This window comes from Megalobrama amblycephala, linkage group LG20 (assembly GCF_018812025.1).
Source record: "Megalobrama amblycephala isolate DHTTF-2021 linkage group LG20, ASM1881202v1, whole genome shotgun sequence".
NCBI classification, from domain to species: domain Eukaryota; kingdom Metazoa; phylum Chordata; class Actinopteri; order Cypriniformes; family Xenocyprididae; genus Megalobrama; species Megalobrama amblycephala.
In genome coordinates, this window is record NC_063063.1 from 487501 (window position 1) to 515447 (window position 27947).

General features: G+C 38.5%; 1 protein-coding gene across 3 annotated transcripts in view; it reads right to left on the reverse strand.

Moving 5' to 3' along the window:
• LOC125255504 (myosin-16) overlaps positions 1 to 27947 on the reverse strand; it is a 72781-nt gene that overhangs the window by 14659 nt on the left and 30175 nt on the right. For 2 of the 3 annotated variants that reach the window (XM_048170803.1, XM_048170804.1), the window contains 12 exons: positions 25402 to 25608; positions 20204 to 20308; positions 18207 to 18293; positions 17985 to 18130; positions 15956 to 16046; positions 9060 to 9116; positions 2301 to 2387; positions 1227 to 1472; positions 812 to 929; positions 566 to 693; positions 289 to 485; positions 1 to 21 (listed from right to left, as the gene is read on the reverse strand). The exon at positions 1 to 21 is cut by the window's left edge and continues 112 nt beyond it. In XM_048170803.1, the coding sequence (XP_048026760.1) occupies positions 1 to 21; positions 289 to 485; positions 566 to 693; positions 812 to 929; positions 1227 to 1472; positions 2301 to 2387; positions 9060 to 9116; positions 15956 to 16046; positions 17985 to 18130; positions 18207 to 18293; positions 20204 to 20308; positions 25402 to 25608 (1490 nt within the window). The remainder of the gene's footprint in view (positions 22 to 288; positions 486 to 565; positions 694 to 811; positions 930 to 1226; positions 1473 to 2300; positions 2388 to 9059; positions 9117 to 15955; positions 16047 to 17984; positions 18131 to 18206; positions 18294 to 20203; positions 20309 to 25401; positions 25609 to 27947) is intronic. The other variant, XM_048170805.1, reaches the window with a different exon arrangement.

Sequence of the window (27947 nt, forward strand, 5' to 3'; positions counted from 1 at the left end):
AGCCGCGCCGACAGCTTCTTCCTGAAACACACACTCGTTACACTGATGTCTGACGGACGTAATGTGAGCGTCGTGCTCTTCATCATCTACAGGAGGACGCTGCTGCGCCCATTTGGATCAAATCTTAAAAATGGGTTGTTCAAAAGAAAAAAGGATTCTGAAATGGGATTAGAACACATAATCCAGTCTTGGTTTTGATCTGGATCAACACTTCTAAGTAAGATTTAGTAAAAATAATCAGAATTGCGTCATTGCGTGTGTCGGAGCGTTTCCACCCCTGATGCATACTTGGCTTCCTCCAGCTCGTCGCAGTGCTGGATGGCGTCGGCCTCGTGGCGGCTCCTCCAGTGCGTCACCTCACTGTTGAGTTTGGAGACGAGCCGCTGCAGCTCCTGCTTGCTCTCCTGCTCCTCCTCCAGCTGCTCCTTCAGCACGTCACACTCCTGCCGCACCGCAGACAGACTGCTGCTCAACGCCGCTTTAGCCTGAACACACAATCACACCAACACGTCACTCACGGACCCGCTGAATCCTCGTCAGGGATAGATGGATCAAGCACACACACCTTGACCTCTTCATCAAACTGTTTCTTGAGGTCCTCATGTTGGGACATCAGCAGGGTTTTGGTTCGGCTCAGGTGGCTGCCCTTGTTCTCCACCTCCTCCATCTGCCTCACAAGCTCATTGTTTTCAGCTGCAAAGGCGAGTTGAACACTTTTAAACCACATTTAAGAACAGTTAATGAAATTCTCCCTGCCTCCACACTTTTGAACGCTGGTGTAATTCAGGCATTAATGTGAGAAGAGCGTCACCTGTGAGTCTGTTCTTGGTGGCAGTGACCTCACTGACGGTCTTCTGCAGCTCTTCGTTCCTGGCGTTGGCGTCGCACAGCAGCTCCTCCAGTTTCCTCAGCTGTGTGTCAGTCGATGCCTGAAGTGACACATGATCATACAGCATGACATTAGCTTTGAGTCAGCAGTTCATCTGTGCCTAACATGAGCTGATGAAAGGCCTGAGATGAGATCAAACAAGATCCATTCATTTCTTTTGCACAGAGCAAAATAAGCAAAAAGCATTTAAAATAGTCCTTGCTGAAACAGAACTGCTCAAACTAGTTTAAGGTGGTTTACTGGTCTTAAAGGTTCCAAACTTGACCAGTAGTTCCCAGGAAAGTCATGTGATTTTCTGTGCATCTGGAGTGTCTCGGGCAGGATCAGCACGACTGACCTTGGCTTTCTGCAGCGTGTCGAGTGAAGCCGCCAGGTCGTCCACCTCCAGCCGCAGACTCTGTTTCTCTTTCTCCAGTTTGGCTCTGGTTCTCTGCAGACTCTCACACTGCTCTCCCAACTCGGACAGAGCGTCGCTGTGCCGCTTCCGCAGCGCCGCCGCCATCGCTTCCGCCTGCACCGCCGACTCATCCAGCTCCCGCCGCAGCCGCTGCAGCTCCAGCTCACGCTTCTTATTCATCTCCATCTGCGCACACACATACACACACACACACACACACACACACACACACACACAATCAAGTCACAAAAGTGACAGCAAAGAGAAACCAGCATCTGATCATAGAGACGTGGATGTTTTTGGCCCTCCAGTCAAGTAAAGTCACGTCACGTTTATTCATACAGCACTTTATACAATAGAGTGCTTTGAACCAAACAGCTTTACAGTGTTAAACATGAAAAAGAGTCTCAGTGTTGCTTTTAAATGAGAATTAAACATCCATTTCTTCTATAAAGCAGCTCTCCAGAGTGTTCATGATTTTACTCACGTCTGACCTCGATGGACTGAATAGAGGAAATGAGAAGATTTACACCTCAAAGAAGGCGGAGCTTCAGAGCCACACCCACCTATTACATCATCGATACGGACCTATGGTACTTCAAAGGGGTTTACAAGCCAGTGTAGTGACAAATTGAGTTCCCCTCCCTCCCCCCCTTCAGTTCTGCACGAAGTATATCAGGGCCTTAAAATTAATTAACAACATGTACTTGCTTTAGATTAACGGTTAGTTTCTTGTAAATATGAATAATTTATTTTACTGCATAATTTATATTTCACTGTTTTTACTGTATTTTTGATCAAATAAACACAGCTTTGGTGAGCAGAAGAGACTTCTTTAAGAAACAGTTCTTATCGACCCCAAACTTTTTAACGGTAGTGTGTATTTGAAGTATGCGATTACAAAACTATGCAATTTGATTCACATTTAATATTTTTGAAATATTCATTTTATGCAGCCAGTGAGAATCCCTGAACGGATCACATGTATTCTCAGTAATAAAGAGAGTTTTGCACCTGAGAGGCCGTGGCTCCTCCTGCTTCCTCCAGTCGGTCCGTCAGATCGTCCAGTTCACGGTTTAGATCCGCTCGCTGCTTCTCCACCTGTGGAAAGAGAAACACAAATAAGATCACATGACCGAAGCTTGTCCCAAACATAGACATTATACAAAAATATCTGACCAATCAGAATGCATATGTCATAAATACAGGTACAGATACTAAATCCACATGCACATCTATAGTTTTACCTCAAACACAGAGATGATCATATGCAGGTCAGGGCATGAGTGTGTGTGTGTGTGTGTGTGTGTGTGTGTGTGTGTGTGTGTGTGTGTGTGTGTGTGTGTGTGTGTGTGTGTGTGTGGTAAAGCAGGGCTGGTGACAGATGTGGGGAAATGATTAGAAACAACCATAACATCGTCTAGTCAGATGCATTTACACACGTTCTTCTAGTGTCTGGTATTAAAACATAACATTATATTACAGAAGGTAAACATCAAAAACATTTGATTTTTAATGGGCTCCAAGAGCCTGAAGGCAAAGTTATAAACCATCATAAGATTTTAACTAAACACACATGAAGGCAATGTTTGTTTTCAAATCTAGAACAGCAATAAAAATCCTCACTGATTTCACTGCTGTTGAGCAGATGCTTATTAAAATGAATAAACAAGACGTTTGTTTGTACGACAACACATGAAAGAATATCTCGAACGCAGAAGCGTGTTTCTTACTTGCAGCTGCTTGTGATATAAACACAAATGATGAGAATGAGAATAAATATAACTGCACAAAAGTGACCGATGCGCTAAAAGGGACATGATCTGGTTAAAAGGTAAAACTGTGAGGAATTACAGTAGCTGCTGTTTACTGTTCCCATCTGCATAAATAATGCGACGTATGTAAGTGTCGGGACGCCCGTGTGCTCTTGTGGTAGCGGGGCTTGAATTCCTCCATGGAAAACCTCTGGAATATAATGCCGTGAGTCTGTGCTGATGCTATCTGTGAAGGAACAATGCGGCGTCTGTGTGATGGGATCCTCTGGAGGTCTATGGAGGCGGTGCAGGGACGCATGATAAACACACACATGTCGGTGCTTGACTCTCATTAGAAACGCCACCCAACATGAAGACATCTTCAGGCCGTGTCACTCCGTCAGCCCATATTCCTGCACAGGCTTTACGAGGCCTTACAGCGAAACGAGATCACAGTGCTGAATAATGTCACCTTTCAACAGGTACCTATCTCCGGTAGCTCTCAACACAAGTACCTGGAAGCCATCGTAACAAAGACATTAAGTACAAGGGTTTTATTCTAGCACGTGTACAGGCATCACCACCCTAGAGTCTGAAATTAATAACTTACATGAAGAGAGATTGAAATAAACTCGATCTTCACAGAGTGGAAATATCATATTTACGAGATCACAGCACATGAACAATTAAGTTACATTTACAAGTGGGGAAACTCAAGATGATGCGCAAGATGTGATGATAGGAAAGCATGTGGATGTGAAATGTGCTGCAAATAAAGCAAAGTAAGGTTCAAAGTGTATGTAGTGCCCGTTAGACTGTATGCAATTTCGGATGCAGCTTTTGTCTTGTCACATGAGTGCTAGCAAAAGTGCAAAGTTCGACTGTGAGCAATTGAGCGTCAATGCAATGCAGCTGCTCTAGGGTGTTCCCTTCCGAATGGGAACTCTGCGTCTCCTAGAGGGCGCTATGGGGAATGACTGGTGTCTGAAGTATGAGTCTAAATACGACAATGAATTTGACATTAGCAGGCGGCAGCCTATGACATCACTACTGGTGCGACCATGAGTATAAAAGGGCACCTGTGAAATACGTTATACCATTTCTTGTCTTCAGGAGACTGTTTGTCTAAATAGGAAACTATGGCTAGCACAAGCACACTGAGTTTTAGAAAGTGTGTTCCTCCTTGTCAGCTTTTTCTGACACCTGACGACACATATGTGCATTATGTGCCTGGGTGAGGAGCATGAACATCTGTTGTAAGCCATCTGCACCTCACGGTTCAGGTTCACTCTGCAGCTGAGACGTGTAGGAGACTGTATTTGTGGGGTTCGCAGGTGAAGCTCGCCAACAAATTCAAAAAAGGTATGAATATTTTGTCTTATTCATCGGCGCTGACCTCGATCTTGGCTTGAGGCGAGGAGGATGCTCATCCGGCACATCATCATCTGGCAGCGAACGCACTCCTCGCCTCAAGCCAAGATCGAGGATGTCTCTAACCACTCTCAGCCTACCTGCCCCACATATGACGAGCTGCTAGATGGTATGTCTTGTACCACGGAAAGATTAGATCTGCCGTGGAAGCACGAGAAGCTCGAGCTCCCTCGTAGCTGCCTCGATGAGCGCTTCCTGTGAGGACATATCTGCCCAGCTCATATGAGTCTTCCCTTTCTCCCAGATTTTCACACTGAGGTGCAGAAATCTTGGGGAAACCATATTCTGCTCATATCGATCGTATGCAGGCAAACTATGCTGATGTGATTGAAGAGGCTGGCTAGATATCTCACAGTCGGTGAGGCATCCACATCGAAGACGCCATCTCTGCCGTGTAACTGCGTGTCACATCACGGCTGAATGGCAGAGCATATGCGGCAGCGGATCAGTGCTGCAAGCCTACCAGGCTGACTTGCTGAAGGACCTGGACCAGGGCCAGGGGATCCCCCCTGAGGTGGTGGAGGAGCTCCGCCGTACCACAGATTTGTCTCTCCATGCTACAAAACAAACTGCAGCTGCGATCAGTCGATCCATGGCGACCATGACAGCTATGGAGAGACATCTCTGGGTAATCCTAGCCGACATCAGGAAGGAGGAGAAAACCCTGGGGCTGGCCTGTCCCAGTCTGAGGACTGGAGGCGGGACCAGAAGGTGAGTACCGCCTCTCGCGCTCCCCTCCTTTGAGGGGTAGAGAGGGGTAGAGGAGGCGTGAAAACAGAGGGAGAAGAAAAGATCTTAGGGAAGTGATCCAGGGTAATCGCTCTGAGTGCTCTAGGGTCCCAGAGGATAAATAACTTCTGCCTCCTCCCCTCCCCCTCATTCCTTGACTCAGGTCAGGTTGAGCTTTTGACGCCCTTTTACATCTGGCCCTGAAACTGGACTTATAATGTTTTTGGCAGCATGTTTAATTCCATCATCTGCCTTACTGATGGTTCGGCATTAGAGGCTGGTTGTGAATGCATTGTCTACATCGGACAGTTTACTAAGTAGTAGGCTCTCAAAGGTGCGCCTCCTTACTGCCTACATTTTATGCCCTCTCTCTATGAGTGGTGTTTTTCCCCGCCCCCTTGATGCGGTTCCGAGTGGTAAGCTCTCTCTGGGCCTCCTCGGAGAGCCCTGAGTATAGAACGTAGTTAGGCCTCCTTTCGCTTTAGAGAGTCAGCACATTGAGGCCTCCATTCTCAGAACAGAACTGCACAGTAATTCCTTTTCTGAGCCTCCTTGGTGTAACTGGTTGAGTGTTTTTGACCATTTTTGTTCACTCCCTTGAGCTCCATCTGTTGTAACATGGATGTAGCTAGGCCTCCTCTCTCCTGAGAGTCATTATTATGAGGCCTCCATCCTCCGAGCTCAGTCTAGGGCTAAGTTGTTAGGCTCTCTGTGAGCCTCCTTGGTCAATGCATTTGAGCTGGAGCATTGTTAGGCCTCCTCTCGCTTAGAGAGTTGTTCCATTAGGGGCCTCCACCCATTATTGTGTCAGGATGCTAGCCCTGTTATGTAGCTTCTTTAGCAGGTTTAGGACATGGTTGAGCTCTGAGCTCTGCTAGGGCAGCACTTGCGAGTTATAGGCTCTCTGTGAGCCTCCATTCAAGATGTCCTGAGGGTGGGACGTGGTTAGGTCTCCTCTTGAATTTGAGAATCGTTATGTTGAGACCTCCACTCTAAGAGCTCGGCCAAGCAGTATGCTATGTTGTTAGGCTCTCTGTGAGCCTCCTTGGCTACTGTGAGTGTTGTTAGGCCTCCTCTCGCTCAGAGAGTTATCTTTATTGAGGTCTCCGCTCCCCAGAGCACCTCTAAGATAGCAATTGTGTGTTATAGGCTCTCTGTGAGCCTCCTTACAAGATGTCCTGAGCGTAGTCAGGTCTCCTCTCGTTTCTGAGTCATCATACTGAGGCCTCCGCTCCCAGAGCTCAGCTAGGTGGAAGGGTAGTATGCCAAGTTGTCAGGCTCTCTGAGAGCCTCCTTGGTTACTGACCTTAGTCTGGAGTGTTGCTAGGCCTGTATTTCACAGGTGCCCTTTTATACTCATGATTACACCAGTGGTGATGTCATAGACTGCCGCCTGCCAATGTCAAGTTCATTGTCGTGTTTAGACTCATTCTTCAGACACTAGGGGACACAGCATCTTGTTCCCCTTCTCAGGGAACCATGGTAACCTGAGACATTCTGGGAGGATGCTAGGCAGTTTCTAGGGTGTTATGGGTGGTAGTTACAGAGTTCTGAGCGATTGCTAGGGTTTTGCTAGACAGTTACTTTAGACAGTTAGGCATTTTCTAGGGTGTCCTGGGTGGTTGCTAGGCAGTTGCTAGGGAGTTCTGGGCAGTTGCTAAGGTGTTGCCAGATAGTTGCTATGGCTAGGCAGTTGGTAGGGTGTTCTGAGAGGCTGCAAGGCAGTTGCTAATGTGTTCTGGGTGGTTGCTAGGGTGTTGCCAGACAGTTGCTATGGTGTTGCTAGGGTATTCTGACTGGTTTATAGGGTGGTTGCTAGGGTGTTGCAAGGCAGTTGCTAGGGTGTTCTGGGTGGTTGCTAGGCAGTTTCTTGGGTGTTATGGTGGTAGTTAGGGAATTCTGGCTGATTGCTTGGGTGTTGCTAGTCAGTTGCTAGGGTGATCTGAGTGGTTGCTAGGGTGTTGCTAGACAGTTGATAGTCAAACAGAAAAATGCCAAGTCAATGCAGCAACTACGCAATCAAGCAAAAACAAAAGATTGTGCTACATGGAGACTGAGTAGTTCAGTGTGTTTAGCAGGCCGAATGCACTCATAAGGTGACGTCCTGCTGAAAGCAGACAGTTTGACTGACAGGAGCAGGGCTGTGATAAGGCTTGTGTGTTGTTCCAGCTGCAGCTGATTTGGCCTGAAGCGGAGGTGCCTGCTCTTGTGCTCTCTGCCCTCAGAGCAAACACAACACAAACCAATGCCAGACACCCTGACATGAGCTGATCGCTGATACCCGTCAGATCGACCCAAAGCTGCCTTCCATCACGCTGAGGTCAGGCCTGAAATACAGCGTCACGATTCACATCACACTCAAATGACTCGCTATAGATGTTTGATTCTTCAATGAATCACAGATTCACAGCGATTCACAGAATTGAACTGAATCAAACTTTAGCTCTGTATTATTGGTGCAAGATCTACAGCTGAAGCATATCCAACTTAAAGAATCAAATGAACCGCTGCCGAAGACCTGCTATGTGTTGTGACATTAGTAAGCAAATAAAATATTCATAAACCAACAGATCTTTGTTTCTGTTATTTCACTTTAAAATCTTGAGATTTGATTTAGAAGTACTTATTTTACTTGATGTCACTTATAATACATGACGTCTTAAAAAGGTTTTTTTTCTGTGTGCATGACGTCATAATGAATATTATTGTGCTATTTCTGTGCTATTTTTTAATTATTTGTCAAAATATTTCAATAAGTAGATATTTTACTCAATGATGTTACTAATACAACCTGTTAAATGGCATACTGTAAACTAACCGATCCGGGTCTAATTGTTGAAGTTTTCCGAGTGATTTGCCGATATGTGAATGCAAGCCTGAGGCACGTACTGGAAATATGCTTATTATGACTAGTATACAGTAAATTACATTATTAAAACATGCAAAACCTTGCTGTCAAGAAAAATACATTAATTTCATTTATTGTGCATGCAGACTGTTGAGCTAAATCATGGACTAGTGTCTAATATATACTTTATACACAATGTGCATTAATGTCTATATTGAGTAACTGTAATGTAGGAAAGCTGTTCAAAATGTAGATTATTCATATTTGTCAGCTGTATACTAATTGACATACAGGACCACAAAATGAAACTGACAACAAACACCATTAACGCAGGGGAATGAACGGTAATAATCAGCAATATGCATTCACACATGGTTTTATGGTTGTTAGAAATACATATTGGTGACATGAATAGTTCAATACACTGGAGCTACTGAAGGTCACAATACGGTTATAAATATATAACAATCTATTTATATGATTTACAACTCAAACAGAACCATAGCTTTATGGCACAAAATCCATTAAAGCATTCAACTCTAATTTGAGTTGAGAACATGACAATTAACAGCTGCATTCAACTAAATATTTTGCTATAAATAAGGCTGAATAGTATGAATAGGACTTTCCAAAGCAACAGATGTTTGATTATTGGCTCGACTCACAGCGTTTTTAAGCTACACTGATACTAAGTAACTAGAAAAGCTGCATTACTTTGAAAAGTACAGTCATGCTACTAAAATATGAAGATAAGTTAGAGGTCTTTCGCGGGTCACTGCTCGACCCCGAGACTGAACATTTCTGATTTATAGCAGAGTAGCTGAAGGTTGATGTAATTGTTTGCAGGTACTTTCAGATGCAATGTAAAGCAGCACAAACATCCTCATCAATCAAACTCCCAGATAAGCTCATGGGTGGGATTTCATGTGATTTATGTGTCTCTCTTATCTGGCAATCCTTTGTGTGTTTAGGAGATGCTGTGCGTCGAGAGTTGCGTTGTCTGTGTCGTACCTTGGCCCGTAAGCCTCTCTCTGCCTCCAGTTCTTCCTCCAGCTCCTCAATGCGGACCTGCGGGACGAGAGAAGGACATTCACAGAATTCAAGTACAATCATGCTACATACTTGGTATAGTATACTAAAATTAATAGGTGCGTCCCAATTTGCGTACTTATGCACTATTCTATGACGTTTTTAAGTACAAATAGTGCGAGTAGTGCGTTCACACAGAAAACACCAAAAAGAAAAAGTGCACTTTAAATACCCGGATGATGCACTAAATGAACGGAAAAAACAAGTGTGCAATGATGGACACTTCATGCACTCAACTGTCGCAGCTTTAATTACGTAGCAGAGAGGGACTCCATTGTTAAATGACAAAATAACCTTATACAATTCATGCACTACATGGATGAGTACATAGTGCATAAGTGCATAGTGTACAGTGCATCATTTGGGACGCAACTAAAATTTGATGTATATATGTGGTAAGATTTTGTTTTAATGTTTTCAGAGGTGCATTTATTTGATCAAAAATACAGTAAAAATTCTGAAATATTATTCCAATGTAAATCAGCTGTTTTCTATGTGAATATACAGTGAAGTGTAATTTATTCCTGTGATCAAAGCTGAATTTTCAGCATCATTACTCCAGTCTTCAGTGTCACATGATCCTTCAGAAATCATTCTAATATGATATTTGATGCTCAAGAAACATTTATGATTATCATCAATGTTGAAAACAGTTCATATGTTTGTGGAAACTGTGATACATTTTATTTTTTAGGATTCTTTGATCAGCATTTATTTGAAATAGAATGTCTTTACTGTCACTTTTGATCAGTTTAATGCATCTTTACTGAAAAAAGTATTCATTTATTTAAAATTTTTTTTTAAAAAAGACATTTGAAATAACAAAATAGTATTACATTTTCCTTGTTATATTGCATTAATCTGCATGGAGAGAGAAAAAAAAAACTCCTTTGGCTTTCTTTCCAAAGTAAACGTGTCCAAATCTAAGATAAGGTCTCCAATCAGCGTGACGCCATAATCACACAGTACAGAACCACAGCGGAACAGAGACTGACCGACTAGATGAGACACGCTGGAATTCTTGTGAAAATATCACAAAGCAAATACTCTGGGTCAAAGCCTTAAAGCTTCCTTTTGTGTGACAAAAACAATTTTAACTTACTTTAAAAACTTAAGTTTTTTTTTTTTTTTTTTTTTTACATTTAATCATCCTTCACCAACTATTTTTTTATCACCATAATGTAAAAAAATGTAAATTGGGTAATACAGCTCATTCAGACAGAAATTTATGACTGTAAGTGATCCATTCCTCATCTTCATGTCTTGTGGCACATTATATCTTCTTTCTGTCACGGGCAGGAAGTTCTCTGAGCCGTTTCGCTGGAGGACATCTATGCTGACAACCTCAGATCCAATTCACACTCAGAAAGAGATTCAAAGGCCTGAATGACTCATTTCCATTTATTAATCGCCAAATTAAAAGCTACTTTACAGATCGTGCCACGGGTGTTTCACACAGGCAGAGACAAGCAGAGATGTGAGCGATACAGAGCACAAGAGACAGTGAAGAAGAGACTCACATGCCAGCGGAGGACTTCAGCGGAGAGAACAGCCATGGACGAACAGCAGTCAGAGCGAAGCAGACTGAAACACACACACACACACACTCACCTCAGCAGAGAGAGAGAGAGGAGATCCACACCCCCTTCACACTCACTGAGCAAATCACTCACTCACACACATTGAATGAAAAGGAGCGACCGGCAAACTCAAAAATATTTCCACTGAATTCTCAGCGAACAACACTGATCGACTGCAGCCAGTTTTTAAAATAAGACTTTCATATCATTATGTCTGAAACACATTAGAGCTGTTTCATCATTCCCATGTCGGTTTGTATAATTACCCATTCTTTTACCTTTTCAGCGATTTCTCAGCATCATGCAGGACTATAAATTGATGTCAGGTGTGAAAGCGCCCGGTGTGTGCAGACATATTCAACAGCTCACACTCAAACCAGCCGATTACAAACATCTGGCGGAGGGAAATCTCAGACCTGAGCCGGCATCAAACACCATTACTTTACAAACTACCAATCAATCTCAATTCAGTCTGACCTCACTGTACACACTGACCCCTCGCTGCCTTTGAATTGTACATTCTGGCATATGGTGCACAGAAAGTGAACTTTCACATCCTATAATCTCTACCATTACCATTAAAACCACACACATTTTTACTGGGGCAAGTTGTCACATGTTCTACATTTAATATAGGTAAACATTTTATATTAATTTCAATATGTTTGGCAAAACCAATATTTATTGTCTGTTACAGCACCTTTTACATATTTACTGAATCATGAATTGTTTGTGCTTTGTAATTGTTTTAAAATGTCATAATTTAACTGAAATGCCTATGATGTTTAACAGAAGGTTCCATTGTGACAACTTACCCCATATAGGTGCCCCCATTGGGGCAAAAATTTTGTCAACATGACATAAGCCAAATATGTACATCATCATGTTGTTACTTGTGTTTGACATGAAGATGGTCTGTCTCTAAAGCTGTCCACCTCACAATCCTCACTGTCTAATTAACAATCAATCACCAGCCAGCACACCAAAACTTAACCTGAACCAACCCGCAGAATAACCCCGTGCAGTGCTCCTCATCTGTCTTTGTCTCCACCTGCGTTGTAATTAATGGTCAGACGGAGCCATAAAGCATGCTTTGTGTGATACGGTGAATGTCCTGGCTGAAAGTGAAAACATGTCCACCCTCACCAACACACGGATCATCTTTCAGCTTCATTATAGCAGACAATCTCCGCAGACAAAGAGCGTCTGTGTTCTCTAAACAAGCTCAAAGATTTCGCAGCGGAGTCCGCTGAGAGGCCGTCTCCTGTCTTGTCCATCTCAAGTCTTTTAGCCTCGACGAAGCTCAGGAAACAATGAGAATCTAAATTATTATGACTTTTATATGCAGTGACTATGAATGCATTACATTATATATGAAATGAATTTTTTTCAAAAGATAAATCTGCATTGTTCTCTGTCTCCTCCTAATATTGACCCTTACATGCCTTAAAGGCATTTATACCAGGCATTTAAACCTGGAGAGGGTGTCACACGTGAAGCGGGAATGACAGAGGTTAAACTATCATTGCTTTTCAACAGCTTTAGCAAACTTTGCATTTGCTCACAAAACTTTTGTGTTCCCCACAGAAACTTTAAATTTGCTTACAAAACTCTTTTGTTGCACAAAGTAACTTTGCGTTCCCAGAGAAACTTTTGCATTCTCTAAGAAACTTTCATTGCCCAAGAAACTTTTGCATTCCTCAAGAAACTTTTGCATTCTCTAAGAAACTTTTGCATTCCCTCACATAACTTTTGCATTCCCTCACATAACTTTTGCATTCCCTAAGAAACTTTTGCATTCCCCAAGAAACTTTTGCATTCCTCAAGAAACTTTTGCATTCCCTAAGAAACTTTTGCATTCCTCAAGAAACTTTCACATTCCCCAAGAAACTTTTGCATTCCTAAAGAAACTTTTGCATTCTCTAAGAAACTTTTGCATTCCCTAAGAAACTTTTGCATTCTCTAAGAAACTTTTGCATTCTCTAAGAAACTTTTGCATTCCTAAAGAAACTTTTGCATTCTCTAAGAAACTTTTGCATTCTCTAAGAAACTTTCATTGCCCAAGAAACTTTTGCATTCCTCAAGAAACTTTTGCATTCTCTAAGAAACTTTTGCATTCCCTCACATAACTTTTGCATTCCCTAAGAAACTTTTGCATTCCCCAAGAAACTTTTGCATTCCTCAAGAAACTTTTGCATTCCCTAAGAAACTTTTGCATTCCTCAAGAAACTTTTGCATTCTCTAAGAAACTTTTGCATTCCCTAAGAAACTTTTGCATTCCTCAAGAAACTTTTGCATTCTCTAAGAAACTTTTGCATTCCTAAAGAAACTTTTGCATTCTCTAAGAAACTTTTGCATTCCCTAAGAAACTTTTGCATTCCTCAAGAAACTTTTGCATTCTCTAAGAAACTTTTGCATTCCTAAGAAACTTTTGCATTCTCTAAGAAACTTTTGCATTCCCTAAGAAACTTTTGCATTCCTCAAGAAACTTTTGCATTCTCTAAGAAACTTTTGCATTCCTAAAGAAACTTTTGCATTCTCTAAGAAACTTTTGCATTCTCTAAGAAACTTTTGCATTCCCTAAGAAACTTTTGCATTCCCCAAGAAACTTTTGCATTCCCTCACATAACTTTTGCATTCCCTAAGAAACTTTTGCATTCTCTAAGAAACTTTTGCATTCCTCAAGAAACTTTTGCATTCTCTAAGAAACTTTTGCATTCCTCAAGAAACTTTTGCATTCTCTAAGAAACTTTTGCATTCTCTAAGAAACTTTTGCATTCCCTAAGAAACTTTTGCATTCCCCAAGAAACTTTTGCATTCCCTCACATAACTTTTGCATTCCCTAAGAAACTTTTGCATTCTCTAAGAAACTTTTGCATTCCCTAAGAAACTTTTGCATTCCTCAAGAAACTTTTGCATTCTCTAAGAAACTTTTGCATTCCTCAAGAAACTTTTGCATTCCCTAAGAAACTTTTGCATTCTCTAAGAAACTTTTGCATTCCCTAAGAAACTTTTGCATTCCTCAAGAAACTTTTGCATTCTCTAAGAAACTTTTGCATTCTCTAAGAAACTTTTGCATTCTCTAAGAAACTTTTGCATTCCCTAAGAAACTTTTGCATTCCTCAAGAAACTTTTGCATTCTCTAAGAAACTTTTGCATTCCTCAAGAAACTTTTGCATTCCTAAGAAACTTTTGCATTCTCTAAGAAACTTTTGCATTCCCTAAGAAACTTTTGCATTCCTCAAGAAACTTTTGCATTCCCTAAGAAACTTTTGCATTCTCTAAGAAACTTTTGCATTCCCAGAGAAACTTTTGCATTCCCTCACATAACTTTTGCATTCCCTAAGAAACTTTTGCATTCTCTAAGAAACTTTCATTCCCCAAGAAACTTTTGCATTCCTCAAGAAACTTTTGCATTCCCTAAGAAACTTTTGCATTCCCCAAGAAACTTTTGCATTCCTAAAGAAACTTTTGCATTCTCTAAGAAACTTTTGCATTCCCTAAGAAACTTTTGCATTCCCAAGAAACTTTTGCATTCAAGAAACCTCAAGAAACTTTTGCATTCTCTAAGAAACTTTTGCATTCCCCAAGAAACTTTTGCATTCCTAAAGAAACTTTTGCATTCCTAAGAAACTTTTGCATTCCTCAAGAAACTTTTGCATTCCCTAAGAAACTTTTGCATTCTCTAAGAAACTTTTGCATTCCCTAAGAAACTTTTGCATTCCTCAAGAAACTTTTGCATTCCCTAAGAAACTTTTGCATTCTCTAAGAAACTTTTGCATTCCCAGAGAAACTTTTGCATTCCCTCACATAACTTTTGCATTCCCTAAGAATCTTTCACAATCCCCAAGAAACTTTTGCATTCCCCAAGAAACTTTTGCATTCTCTAAGAAACTTTCACATTCCCCAAGAAACTTTTGCATTCCTAAAGAAACTTTTGCATTCCCTAAGAAACTTTTGCATTCTCTAAGAAACTTTTGCATTCCCAGAGAAACTTTTGCATTCTCTAAGAAACTTTCACATTCCCCAAGAAACTTTTGCATTCCTAAAGAAACTTTTGCATTCCCTAAGAAACTTTTGCATTCCCTAAGAAACTTTTGCATTCCCCAAGAAACTTTTGCATTCCTAAGAAACTTTTGCATTCTCTAAGAAACTTTTGCATTCCCAAGAAACTTTTGCATTCCCTAAGAAACTTTTGCATTCTCTAAGAAACTTTTGCATTCCCAGAGAAACTTTTGCATTCTCTAAGAAACTTTCACATTCCCCAAGAAACTTTTGCATTCCTAAAGAAACTTTTGCATTCCCTAAGAAACTTTTGCATTCCTAAAGAAACTTTTGCATTCCCTAAGAAACTTTTGCATTCTCTAAGAAACTTTTGCATTCCCAGAGAAACTTTTGCATTCCCTCACATAACTTTTGCATTCCTCACAAAACCTTTGCATTCCTCAAGAAACTTTTGCATTCCCTAAGAAACTTTTGCATTCCTCACAAAACCTTTGCATTCCTCAAGAAACTTTTGCATTCCCTAAGAAACCTTTGCATTCCTCAAGAAACTTTTGCATTCCCTAAGAAACTTTTGCATTCTCTAAGAAACTTTTGCATTCCTCAAGAAACTTTTGCATTCCCTAAGAAACTTTTGCATTCCTCAAGAAACTTTTGTATTCCTAAGAATCTTTTGCATTCCTAAGAAACTTTTGCATTCCTCAAGAAACTTTTGCATTCCCTAAGAAACTTTTGCATTCCTAAAGAAACTTTTGCATTCTCTAAGAAACTTTTGCATTCCCAAGAAACTTTTGCATTCCCTCACATAACTTTTGGTTTCCCTAAGAAACTTTGCGTCCGCTTACAAAACTTTTGTTCCCTGAGAACTTTTGCATTGCCCTGAGAAACACCTACCTGACATGAAGCGGGAGTGACAGAGGTTAAACTAACACTGCTTTTCAACAGCTTTTACATGCCTCAGACATGATCTAGCTCTCTCTTTCTTTTTCAATATATCATTCTGCTGTCATTTTCTGAGCCCCATGCAGAAAGCCAACAGAGCACAGGTTAACCAGACCCTGCTTAAAAATGGAGTGTGAGGTTACAACCGGAGCCTTCCTTCCCTCTCTAGAGAGATCGTTATCAGCTCCTGTACTCCTTAGCTATGTTTTTGTCATCTCTGGCCCGTGAATCAGAGCCACAGACCCCCACAGCGCTGAAAGACAGGAATGCTGCGGCTCTCCCATGAGGCCTCACCTGGAACTCCTTATTCTTCCTCTCCAGGCCTGCGTTCAGCGCCTCCTCGGCCTCCAGACGGTTGCTGGTGGTGCTTATCTCCACATCTTTCCTGACAGAAGACAGACAGGGGAAGAGAGAATGTGAAGATGGGAGTGGCAGCGCTAATTTCGCAGGCGTGCTCTGCGTTGTTTCCTAGCCATATCCGATAACGTCAACCATGTTTCAGTTTATTAAAAGTGCCAGTCAATCCCAACACACCATTTGAAGAACTTATTGATTGATGTTAATTGTACAGTATGTTGTTGTTGTTTTAACTAAAGCCCCTTTAAGGCAAGTCAGTTCACTCGACGGCCACCTTGGTAACACCCTGCACAGCTATTTTCATTGGGCACGCAAGAACAGCTCCTATCAACATAAGCCTGTTTCTAAGGGAACATGGTGATGGAAAAAATATTGAGATGGGAGGACAAAATTATACTTCTATGTTTTATGTTTACTTGCAAAAGTTTTACATTCTCCAGTAAAAGTCTTGCATTCCCTCAAGAAATTTTACATTAGCCAACAAAACTTTGGTGTTTTATAGTAAAAGTATTGCGTTCCCCCACAAAACTTTTGCATTCTCTGAGAAACTTTCCTTTCGACAAAGAAACTTTGCGTTCACTCACAAAACTTTTGTGTTCTCTAGTAAAGTGTTGCATTCCTCCAAGAAACTTTGCATTTGCTCACAACTTTTACGTTCCTAAAGAAACTTTGCATTTGCTTGCAAAGCTTTTCTTTCCACAAAGAAACTTTGCGTTTGCTCACAAAAGTTTTCGCATTCTGTAGTAAAAGTATTGCATTCTTCTGAGAAACTTTGCATTCACTTTTGCATTCATTAAAAACTTTGCATTTCCTCACAAAGTTTAGTGTTGCATTCGCTCACTAGTAAAGTGTTACATTCCTCCAAGAAACTTTGCATTTGCTTGCAAAACTTTTGCGTCCCCTGAGAAACTTTTGCATTCCCATAGAAACTCTCACAAAACTAATAAAAAATAATAAAAGTATTGCGTTCACCTGAGAAATGACGTGTTTGCTCTCAAAAGCACTGAAATAGTTATAGTTTTTTCCATTTTTGCGAGCAAACGCAAATTTTTACTAGAGAAAGCTTTTAGTAGAGAAAACAAAAGCATTGAAATAAAATATTTTTCTCCCATCTCATATTATTTCCATCACCATGTCTCCTTAGGGGCTCCGCACATATACGGTAACTGTGAGATACTTTAAAATAAGAAATAAAGTCAAACAGTCAGATAGAAAGCTACACTGTGGCAAGTAAAGCCGTAATTGTGAGATATAAAGTCACACAGTTAGATATGAAGTTATGAAGTCAGATATTTCATCACGGTTAAGAGAAATAACGACTGGCATAAAAAGTCGCAATTACAAGAAATAAAGTGACAATGTGAGATATAAAGTGGCAACTGCAAGAAATAGTCACAATTACCTCTTTTTTAGGTGGAAAAAGGCTTTCCTTGAATGATGCGAGACTGAAATGTCTAAAAGTGACTGATGTCATCAAATCAACAATAAACAAACAGGTGATGCCTCTATCAGAAAGCCGATTGGCTCTTTTAACTGAACGTCTCACAGCCACCATTATGAGAAGTTATGACTTTTTCTCCTCATACTCTCTCTTCTTTTAACCCTTCATTACTCAAATACTAAAGTAAGAAGGAAGGAAGGAAGGAAGGAAGGAAGAAGGGATATTTATGACAATTTCTTGTTTTTTTTTTCCTTCTCATTGGGGCCTCCATGAAACAGCTGGTTTTGCTTTCTACAGAATAGACATCATTCCACATACTAACAAGCCTGGACAGTTCTAGGAGCCCAGAGGTCTTTATCTCATCAAAGCTAAGATAACGGCGCTCCAAGCACATATCATGTTATCGACAAGAGCCATCCAAACATCCATCTTACTGCTAGATCTTTTCCAGTTTTTAAACTTTGCTTGGAGACATCAAACATCTCAGGACAAGATCGAACTGAAACTGAAGTGTTTGTAACTCACCTCCTGATCATCTCCTCCAGACTGGCCCTCATCTTGCCCATCTCAGTCAGGTTGTCCATGCCGTTCCTGCCGTCTCCCTCCAGCCTCCGCCGGCTCTTCTCCAAATCCATCCTCTGTTTCCGCTCCTGCTCCAGCAGATACTCCAGCTAGGACGAAATCAAGCAGATGTGTGAACTTCACGAACTAACGGCGGCCTGGACCGCAGACATCGACTGTACTCACATCCTCCGCCTGCAGCTTTAGCTTGGCTTTCTCTTTGGTCAGGAGGTTCACCTTCTCTTCCTCGCACTGCAAGTCCTCGATGGCCTGCTGCAAAAATAAAACAGAGAATCTTCTGGGTCTGTCGAGCAGATGTGGCATAAATCTCAGGCTGGGATGCCTTCATTTGCCCGATCACAGAGGAAGCATGATGGCTTAATCAAATCAGAATATGAAAGGCACATTCATTCTCCTCTCAAGCAAAGCAAACAGAAATGCAAACCACACCACACCGCACCAACCCAACACTTCGTTTTGACTCCTTCAATGAAGAGCTCAAATATCCATCTGACAACTCAGTCGAGAAGGTAAAGCTACCGGTCGTAAATCACACAGATGAGCTGCTACTGTTGGACATCTGGCTTGCGTTACTCAACACTGCTCGAAGAGTTTTAGAAAGCACAAAAGAGATGGTGAGAAGAAAGAAAGACACTTCTTGACTTTCTAAGGTGAACTAAACGCTGCTCTGCATCTACATGAAGACACACAGCAGCGGCCAAAAGTGATATTTGCTTTTAATGACCCTACAAGTTTGATTAAACCATCAAAATATGAGGAAAATATCTGATCGTTTTTAAATATTTTAAACATGAGCGAAGAACAAAACACTAGACTTGGTTAATCTGACAAAATTATTTGGCAAACTACAGCTACAGGTTTTATTTTATTATCCAAAAAATAAAAAATAAAAACAAAAAGCTCACAGGAAAAAGCACAAATCGACTACAACATAATCAGTTATTAATATTTGGTTGGTTGTCTCTCGTTTTTGCATATGTTCATAATTTCTGGCCAAAAATTATGTCGCACAATTTGGCATGTTTCATTGTGATATTATCACAAATAAAACAAGTCTAGGCACAACTATGCAATATGATTACAAAATCTTTAACAAATGTTGGCCACTGCTGTATTACTTACAAAGTACTTAGGAACATTAGTTACAAACTAGCTTAAATTGCTGTCCTTTTGTCTGGGTCAAAAATACAAGTATAATTCACCTAATTTAAAGACATGCGGTTTTGAACAAATGAGCAAAAACTGCAGATACAGTATTGAACTTTTCAGAGCAGTTCACAGCTGTAATTCATTATAAGGTTCAATGACAAATAAGAGTGGCCTCAAAATAGTAAAAATCTTCATGCCAAGTTGATAGAAATCTACGCTTTTGTTGGTTTTAAAAAATATGTATGCTGTGTTAAAGAAACATCTAAATTGAATGACTCTAAAAATGTCATGTGGTGTAATCATCAAGTAAAATAACAATCATTATTTTCAAAATGTTTTTGAAATATTTTCAAGGTAGAAGGTATTATTTTTACAAAACAAAATTTACAAAAACATGAATTATTAATTCATAAATATCATTTGATTTTTTTTTGGGGGGGGGGGGTGTACCACATGAACGAATGAAGACAGATTACTTCTAAAGTACTTAGGAACATTTATTCTGAATTATCATCAGAAATACATGAATAATTCATCACTTTTATGACATACAAATCTGTTTCTATTACTGGAGAGTGTCATATTCGAGTTTTTGATCAGTAATTTTTGATCAGTAATTACGATTCAGAGCAGTTCACTGCTGCAGCTCATTATAAATCATTTTGCAGGACATTTTTCATTATTTAAGAAATAATCACAGCAGTGACCTGAACCCTGTAAGTTACTTTCCAGATTAAAGTAGGAAACGGCTTGATGTGCTAGAGCGATGTGAACGTTAACCTGTTAACGACCCCCAACTTGTCTTCCAGATGCGTCTGTCCCATGCAAAAGAACAACCTATGCTGATTGCCTCATGACTGACCTCTACACCGCTGCATCCCTGGAAACCAGCAGTGAAAACTGTCCAACATCTGTCTAAGTAACACCAGTGGGAGACACTGACACTGTTCTGTCTGATAGATTCTGGTTCATTAACAGAGAATGCAATCCCATGTCATTTCACCGACACTCACCTGGCTCAACTCCACCAGGTGCTCCTTTTCTTTCAGCAGCTTCTGAACCTGGTCGTTCTTGTGGGTGAGATCCTCAGAGAGCTTCCTCACGACAGAGTCTGATGACTAGAGAGATATGAATAAAGAATATTTGTAAGATAATCATTTGCAATTATGAAAAAATGTTGCAACTGTGACCAAGAAATAAAGTTGCAATTATGAGAAATAAAGTTGTAATTACAAGAAATAGTCGCAATTACGAGACAAGGTTGTCATTGAGAAATAAAGTCACAATTAAAAGAAATAAAGTTGCAATTACAAGAAATAGTCACAATTACAAGAAAGTCACAGTTATGAAAAATAAAGTCATAATTAAGTTGTCATTGGGAAATAAAGTCACAATTACAAGAAAAATAAAGTCACAATTGTGAGCAATACAGTCCTATCATGAGAAATAAAGTTCTAACATAAGAAATGAAGTCACAATTAGGAAATAAAGTTGCAATTACCAGAAATAGACACAGGTGAAATAAAGTCGAAATTACGAGAAATAAAGTTGCAATTACAAGAAAAAAAAAAACACAATTACAAGAAATAGTCACAGTTATGAGAAATAAAGTCACAATTCCAAGAAATAGTCGCAATTACGAGACAAAGTTGTCATTGAGAAATAAAGTCACAATTACAAGAAATAGTCACAATTATGAGACAAAGTTGTCACTGAGAAATAAAGTCGCAATTACGAGAAATAAAGTCACAATTATAAGAAACAAAGTCGCAATTACAAGAAATAAGCACAGTTATGAAAAATAAAGTCGCAATTACAAGAAATAAGCACAGTTATGAAAAATAAAGTTGCAATTACAAGAAATAGTCACAATTATGAGACAAAGTTGTCACTGAGAAATAAAGTCGCAATTATGAGAAATAAAGTTGCAATTACAAGAAATAAGCACAGTTATGAAAAATAAAGTCACAATTACAAGAAATAAGCACAGTTATGAAAAATAAAGTTGCAATTACAAGAAATAGTCACAATTATGAGACAAAGTTGTCACTGAGAAATAAAGTCGCAATTATGAGAAATAAAGTTGCAATTACAAGAAATAAAGTCGCAATTACAAGAAATAAGCACAGTTATGAAAAATAAAGTCACAATTACAAGAAATAAGCACAGTTATGAGAAATAAAGTCGCAATTACGAGAAATAAAGTCACAATTACAAGAAACAAAGTCGCAATTACAAGAAATAAGCACAGTTATGAAAAATAAAGTCACAATTACAAGAAATAAGCACAGTTATGAAAAATAAAGTTGCAATTACAAGAAATAGTCACAATTATGAGACAAAGTTGTCACTGAGAAATAAAGTCGCAATTATGAGAAATAAAGTCGCAATTACAAGAAATAAGCACAGTTATGAAAAATAAAGTCACAATTACAAGAAATAAGCACAGTTATGAAAAATAAAGTCGCAATTACGAGAAATAAAGTCATAATTACAAGAAACAAAGTCGCAATTACAAGAAATAAGCACAGTTATGAAAAATAAAGTCACAATTACAAGAAATAAGCACAGTTATGAAAAATAAGTTGCAATTACAAGAAATAGTCACAATTATGAGACAAAGTTGTCACTGAGAAATAAAGTCGCAATTATGAGAAATAAAGTCGCAATTACAAGAAATAAGCACAGTTATGAAAAATAAAGTCACAATTACAAGAAATAAGCACAGTTATGAAAAATAAAGTCGCAATTACAAGAAATAAGCACAGGTATGAAAAATAAAGTCACAATTCCAAGAAATAGTCGCAATTACGAGACAAAGTTGTCATTGAGAAATAAAGTCACAATTACAAGAAACAAAGTCACAATTAACAAGAAATAAGCACAGTTATGAAAAATAAAGTCACAATTACAAGAAATAGTCACAATTATGAGACAAAGATGTCACTGAGAAATAAAGTCGCAATTACGAGAAATAAAGTCACAATTATAAGAAACAAAGTCGCAATTACAAGAAATAAGCACAATTACAAGAAACAAAGTCACAATTACAAGAAATAAGCACAGTTATGAAAAATAAAGTCACAATTACAAGAAATAAGCACAGTTATGAAAAATAAAGTCACAATTACAAGAAATAGTCACAATTATGAGACAAAAGTCACTGAGAAACAGTCGCAATTACAAGAAATAAGCACAGTTATGAAAAATAAAGTCACAATTACAAGAAATAAGCACAGTTATGAAAAATAAGTTGCAATTACAAGAAATAGTCACAATTATGAGACAAAGTTGTCACTGAGAAATAAAGTCGCAATTATGAGAAATAAAGTCACAATTACAAGAAATAAGCACAGTTATGAAAAATAAAGTCGCAATTACAAGAAATAGTCACAATTATGAGACAAAGTTGTCACTGAGAAATAAAGTCGCAATTATGAGAAATAAAGTCGCAATTACGAGAAATAAAGTCACAATTACAAGAAACAAAGTCGCAATTACAAGAAATAAGCACAGTTATGAAAAATAAAGTCACAATTACAAGAAATAAGCACAGTTATGAAAAATAAAGTCACAATTACAAGAAATAAGCACAGTTATGAAAAATAAGTTGCAATTACAAGAAATAGTCACAATTATGAGACAAAGTTGTCACTGAGAAATAAAGTCGCAATTATGAGAAATAAAGTCGCAATTACAAGAAATAAGCACAGTTATGAAAAATAAAGTCGCAATTACAAGAAATAGTCACAATTATGAGACAAAGTTGTCACTGAGAAATAAAGTCGCAATTATGAGAAATAAAGTCGCAATTACAAAAAAATAAGCACAGTTATGAGAAATAAAGTCGCAATTACGAGAAATAAAGTCACAATTACAAGAAACAAAGTCGCAATTACAAGAAATAAGCACAGTTATGAAAAATAAAGTCACAATTACAAGAAATAAGCACAGTTATGAAAAATAAGTTGCAATTACAAGAAATAGTCACAATTATGAGACAAAGTTGTCACTGAGAAATAAAGTCGCAATTATGAGAAATAAAGTCGCAATTACAAGAAATAAGCACAGTTATGAAAAATAAAGTCACAATTACAAGAAATAAGCACAGTTATGAAAAATAAAGTCGCAATTACAAGAAATAAGCACAGTTATGAAAATAAAGTTGCAATTACAAGAAATAGTCACAATTACGAAACAAAGTTGTCATTGAGAAATAAAGTCACAATTACGAGAAATAAAGTCACAATTACAGGAAATAAAGTTGTAATTACAAGAAATAGTCACAGTTATGAGAAATAAAGTCAAAATTACAAGATATGAAGTTCCAATTATGGGAAATAAAGTCACAATTACAAGAAATAAAGTCCCAATATGAAAAGTAAAGTTTCAATTTACGAAAGTTGCAATTTCATTACAAAAAGAACTGACTTTATATGTGGCAGATGTGATTTGTTTCAACAGCGACATGAGGGACTAACGTAGGACGTGTGTGTGTGTGTGTGTGTGTGTTTGTGTTTGTGTGTGTGTGTGTGTGTTTGGGCCTATTGGAGCTTTGAGAAGCAGATGTAGAGCAGAAGGGTAGAGAAGCTCCACGAATACTTTCATCCTGATACTACAGCTGTCATTTCACTCCCCTCTGAACTCAAATAGACATAAACGAGAAATATGAGCAGACAAATATCCCCACACATCTGCAGTTACTGTAAATTGTTAAGAGATGAGACAAAATTATAATTGGAAAAATTATGGACTGTGTGCTGTAATTGAAAGGCAGCACACCTAGCTTGAATTAGAAGTCAGCACTGCTTTATGAAGTGCAGTTAAGGTAACAATTATTATGATCATGTCACAATGCCTAAGGAACTTATTATATTTTTGAACATTTCTAGGGTTTTGTTTTCAATTTAGAAACAATGAAAACTGAATGTCACGCTCTTAAATTTGCAATTTGTGTCTGAGTAGAGGTCACACATGAATTCACCCAAAGTTTTGCTATGGCAACAAATGGACTACAAACCGTTTCCACTTGAAGAGTAAAAGAGCAAACAAGCTGTACAGGTCTGGTCTTGTGTATGTTACTGTTACCGCCAGGATCTTATACTTTTAGCATGGATAGTATGTCATCCAAACGCCTACTAAAGGATCCTGACAATTGCTGACAGAACAACCCTAACCAGATGTAATATTTACATCTAATTTCAAATGTAAATTGTAAGATAAAGTTGCACTTAATAATAGTCTCTCTTAGAAGTCAAATTTGTAAGATAAAAAATGTGCAATTATGAAAAAGTTGCAACTGTGACAAAGTTGCAATTACAAAAAATAATTTGCAATTAGGAGAAATACAGTCAGTTACAAGGTACAAGACAAAGTTGCAATCACTAGAAACAAATTTCACAATAAAATATAAAATTGCAATTATGGGAATTGTTGCATTTATAAGTTCCATTTATAAGAAATCGTCACAATTAGGTGAAGTCATTTGTAGGATAAACATTTGCAATTAGGAAAAATTGTTGCAACTGTGACAAAGTTGCAATTACAAGAAATAAAGTTGCAATTATGAGAAATATAGTCAAAATTATGAGCTATAAAGTCGCAATTACAAAATATAAAATAGCCATTATGAGCAATTCGCAATTACGAGAAGATAAATACAGTAGTTGCAATTATGAGAAATAAAGTTACAATTACGAGAAATAAAGTTGCAATTACAAGAAGTCATATTTGTAAGATAAACATTTGCAATTATGAAAAATAGTTCTAACAGTGACAAAGCAATTACGAGAAATAAAGTTGTAATCATGAGAAAAAAGTCTCAATATGAAAAGTATTGTTGCAATTATGAGAAATAAAACCCTAATTGTAAGATACAAAGTCACTTTTATACATAAACCAGCTTCCTCAAACGTTCCATGATTTTCGTTTTTCCTGAATGTTTTCAAATGCATACTTTCAAGTTTTAAAGAAAATAAATGATTCCTTATTATCTGAAGATAAAATCTAGATTGGTCCTAACAAAAAGTGTAGCACATCTGCTCCAAAGCATGAAGCATGAAAAATTACAATACACATTCAAATGATATTCTCCAGACTACTAATGATGCATGATTTACAGTGGAAAAACCTCATCGGAGCAGATAATCGTTGCACTGTAAGAGCACAGGTCAAACGGGTGTCAGCCAGAGTGTGTGAACCTCAGTCCTACCTGCTTGTCCTTCTCCACTGAAGTCAGCGTGTTCTCCAGCTCCTCCAGGTCTCGGCGCAGACCACAGCACTCGGCCTCCAGTCTCTGACGCTGGGAGGCCAGCTGAGCGGCGGCGCCCTCCTCCTCCTCCAGGCGCTCCTCAAGTCCCACCACCTGTGCCTCCAGATGCTCACACCGCTGCTCGGCCCGCTGGAGCCTCTCCTGCTCCTGCTCCGGGGAGGACGAGAGAGACAGAGGACGCTGATGAGTCTCACCCTTCCCTTCACACTGCATTCAGCCTCAAGGGACCAACTTCAGAGGGTGATGACAGGAAAAAGAGCAACAAAAGAGGCTCAAAGTTTAAAGCAGCAGCTGAGCTCTTCACAACTGTCCTGTGATCAGAAGACAGCGGCTTCTAAAAGCATGAGAAGGAGAAAAAAACAAACTTGCCACAGGATCCTGACAACAGCTGTAAGAACAAACCTCACCAAATTTCGTATTTACATCAAATTTCAAACGAAAGTCACTATTTCTAATAAATGCAACTTTATTTTTCATAATTGTCACAATTAAGAGAAGTCATATTTGTAGGATAAACATTTGCAATCATGAGAAATACAGTCACAATTACAAGAAATAAAGTCCCAATATGAGAAATAAGATTGCAATTACGAGAAATAAAGATGCAATCATGAGAAATGTCATCACAAATACAGAAATATAGTCACAATTACCAGGGGAAAAAGATGCAATTATGAGAAATAAAGTCGCAATTATGATAAATATAGTTGTAATTATGATAAATATAATAACAATTACGAGAAATAAAGTTGCAATTTCGAGAAATCGTCACAAATACAAGAAATAGTCACAATTATGAGAAATTTAGTTGCAATTACGAGAAAGGCACAATTACCAGAAATATAGTAGCAATTACAAGAAATATAGTTGCAATTATGAGAAATATAGTCACAATTACAAAAATAGTTGCATTTACAAGAGATATAGTCATAATTACAAGAAATAGTCAAAATTACAAGAAATATAGTCACAATTACAAGAAATATAGATGCAATTACGAGAAATAGTCATAATTATGAGAAATATAGATGTAATTATGAGAAATTTAGTCACAATTACAAGAAATATAGTCTCAATTACAAGAAATATAGTCTTAATTACACAAAATATAGTCACAATTACAAAAAATAGTCACATTTACAAGAAATATAGTCGCAATTACAAGAAAGACATAATTACAAGAAATATGAGGAATTTAGTCACAATTATGAGAAAGGCACAATTACAAGAAATATAGTCACAATTACAAGAAATATAGTCGCAATTACAAGAAATAATCACAATTACGAGAAATATAGTCACAATTACAAGAATATAGTCGCAATTAAAAGAAATAGTCACAATTACGAGAAATATAGTCACAATTAAGAGAAATATAGTCGCACTTACGAGAAGTATAGTCACAATTACAAGAAATTGTTGCAATTACGAGAAATACAGTCATAATTACAAGAAATATAGTCACAATTATGAGAAATATAGTCACAATTACGAGAAATATAGTCACTGTCGCCGCCGATAGCCTAGTGGTTAGTGCACCGACATTTCGCACAAATGCATTCACGGTGACCCGAGTTCAATTCCAGTCTCGAGGTCCTTTGCCGATCCTGCCCCCACTCTCTGCCCAATGCTTTCCTGTCTGCGCTCTACTGTCCTCTCCAAATAAAGGCACAAAATCCCATAAATATAACTTAAAAAAAAAGAAATATAGTCGCAATTACAAGAAATATAGATGCAATTATGAGAAATACAGTCACAGTTACGAGAAAGATGCAATTATGAGAAATAAAGGCACAATCACAAGAAATAGTCACGGTTATGAGAAATAAAGTTGCAATTACAAGAAATAAAGTCGCAATTACGAGAAATAAAGTTGCAATCACGAGAAATATAGTCACAATTACAAAAAAAATACTTGCATTTACAAGAAATAGTTGCATTTATGAGAAATATAGTCACAATTAAAAGAAATAAAGTCACTATTACAACAAATAGAGTCGCAATCACTGGAAATAATGTTGTAATTACAATAAACTCGCAATCACTAGAAAAATAGTGTCAATTACAAGAAAAAGTCCCATCATGACAAATAAAGTTGCAATTACAGATAAATAAAGAAATATGAGAAATAAAGTGACCTTCTCCAACAGTCTCAGGGGACAAACTTTCAGAGGGTGATGACAGGAAAAAGAGCAACAAAAGAGGCTTAAAGTGTAAAGCCTCGTATCCAGCAGCTGAGCTCTTCACAACTGTCCTGTGATCTGAAGACAGCGACTTCTAAAAGCCTGAAAAGGACAAAATGAACTTCCCCCGACAAAGCGGATCATTTATCAAACTAGTCCCAACAGGACATAAAAAGCTCTGCTTTCTGATCTCTCCTCAGAAACTTGTACTTAGATACGCATCATCATCGCTAAAGTATCTGTACCAAGTTAAAAACACACAAATATGAAGGTCCTTGCAAAGTTGGCACTGGATACGCTATG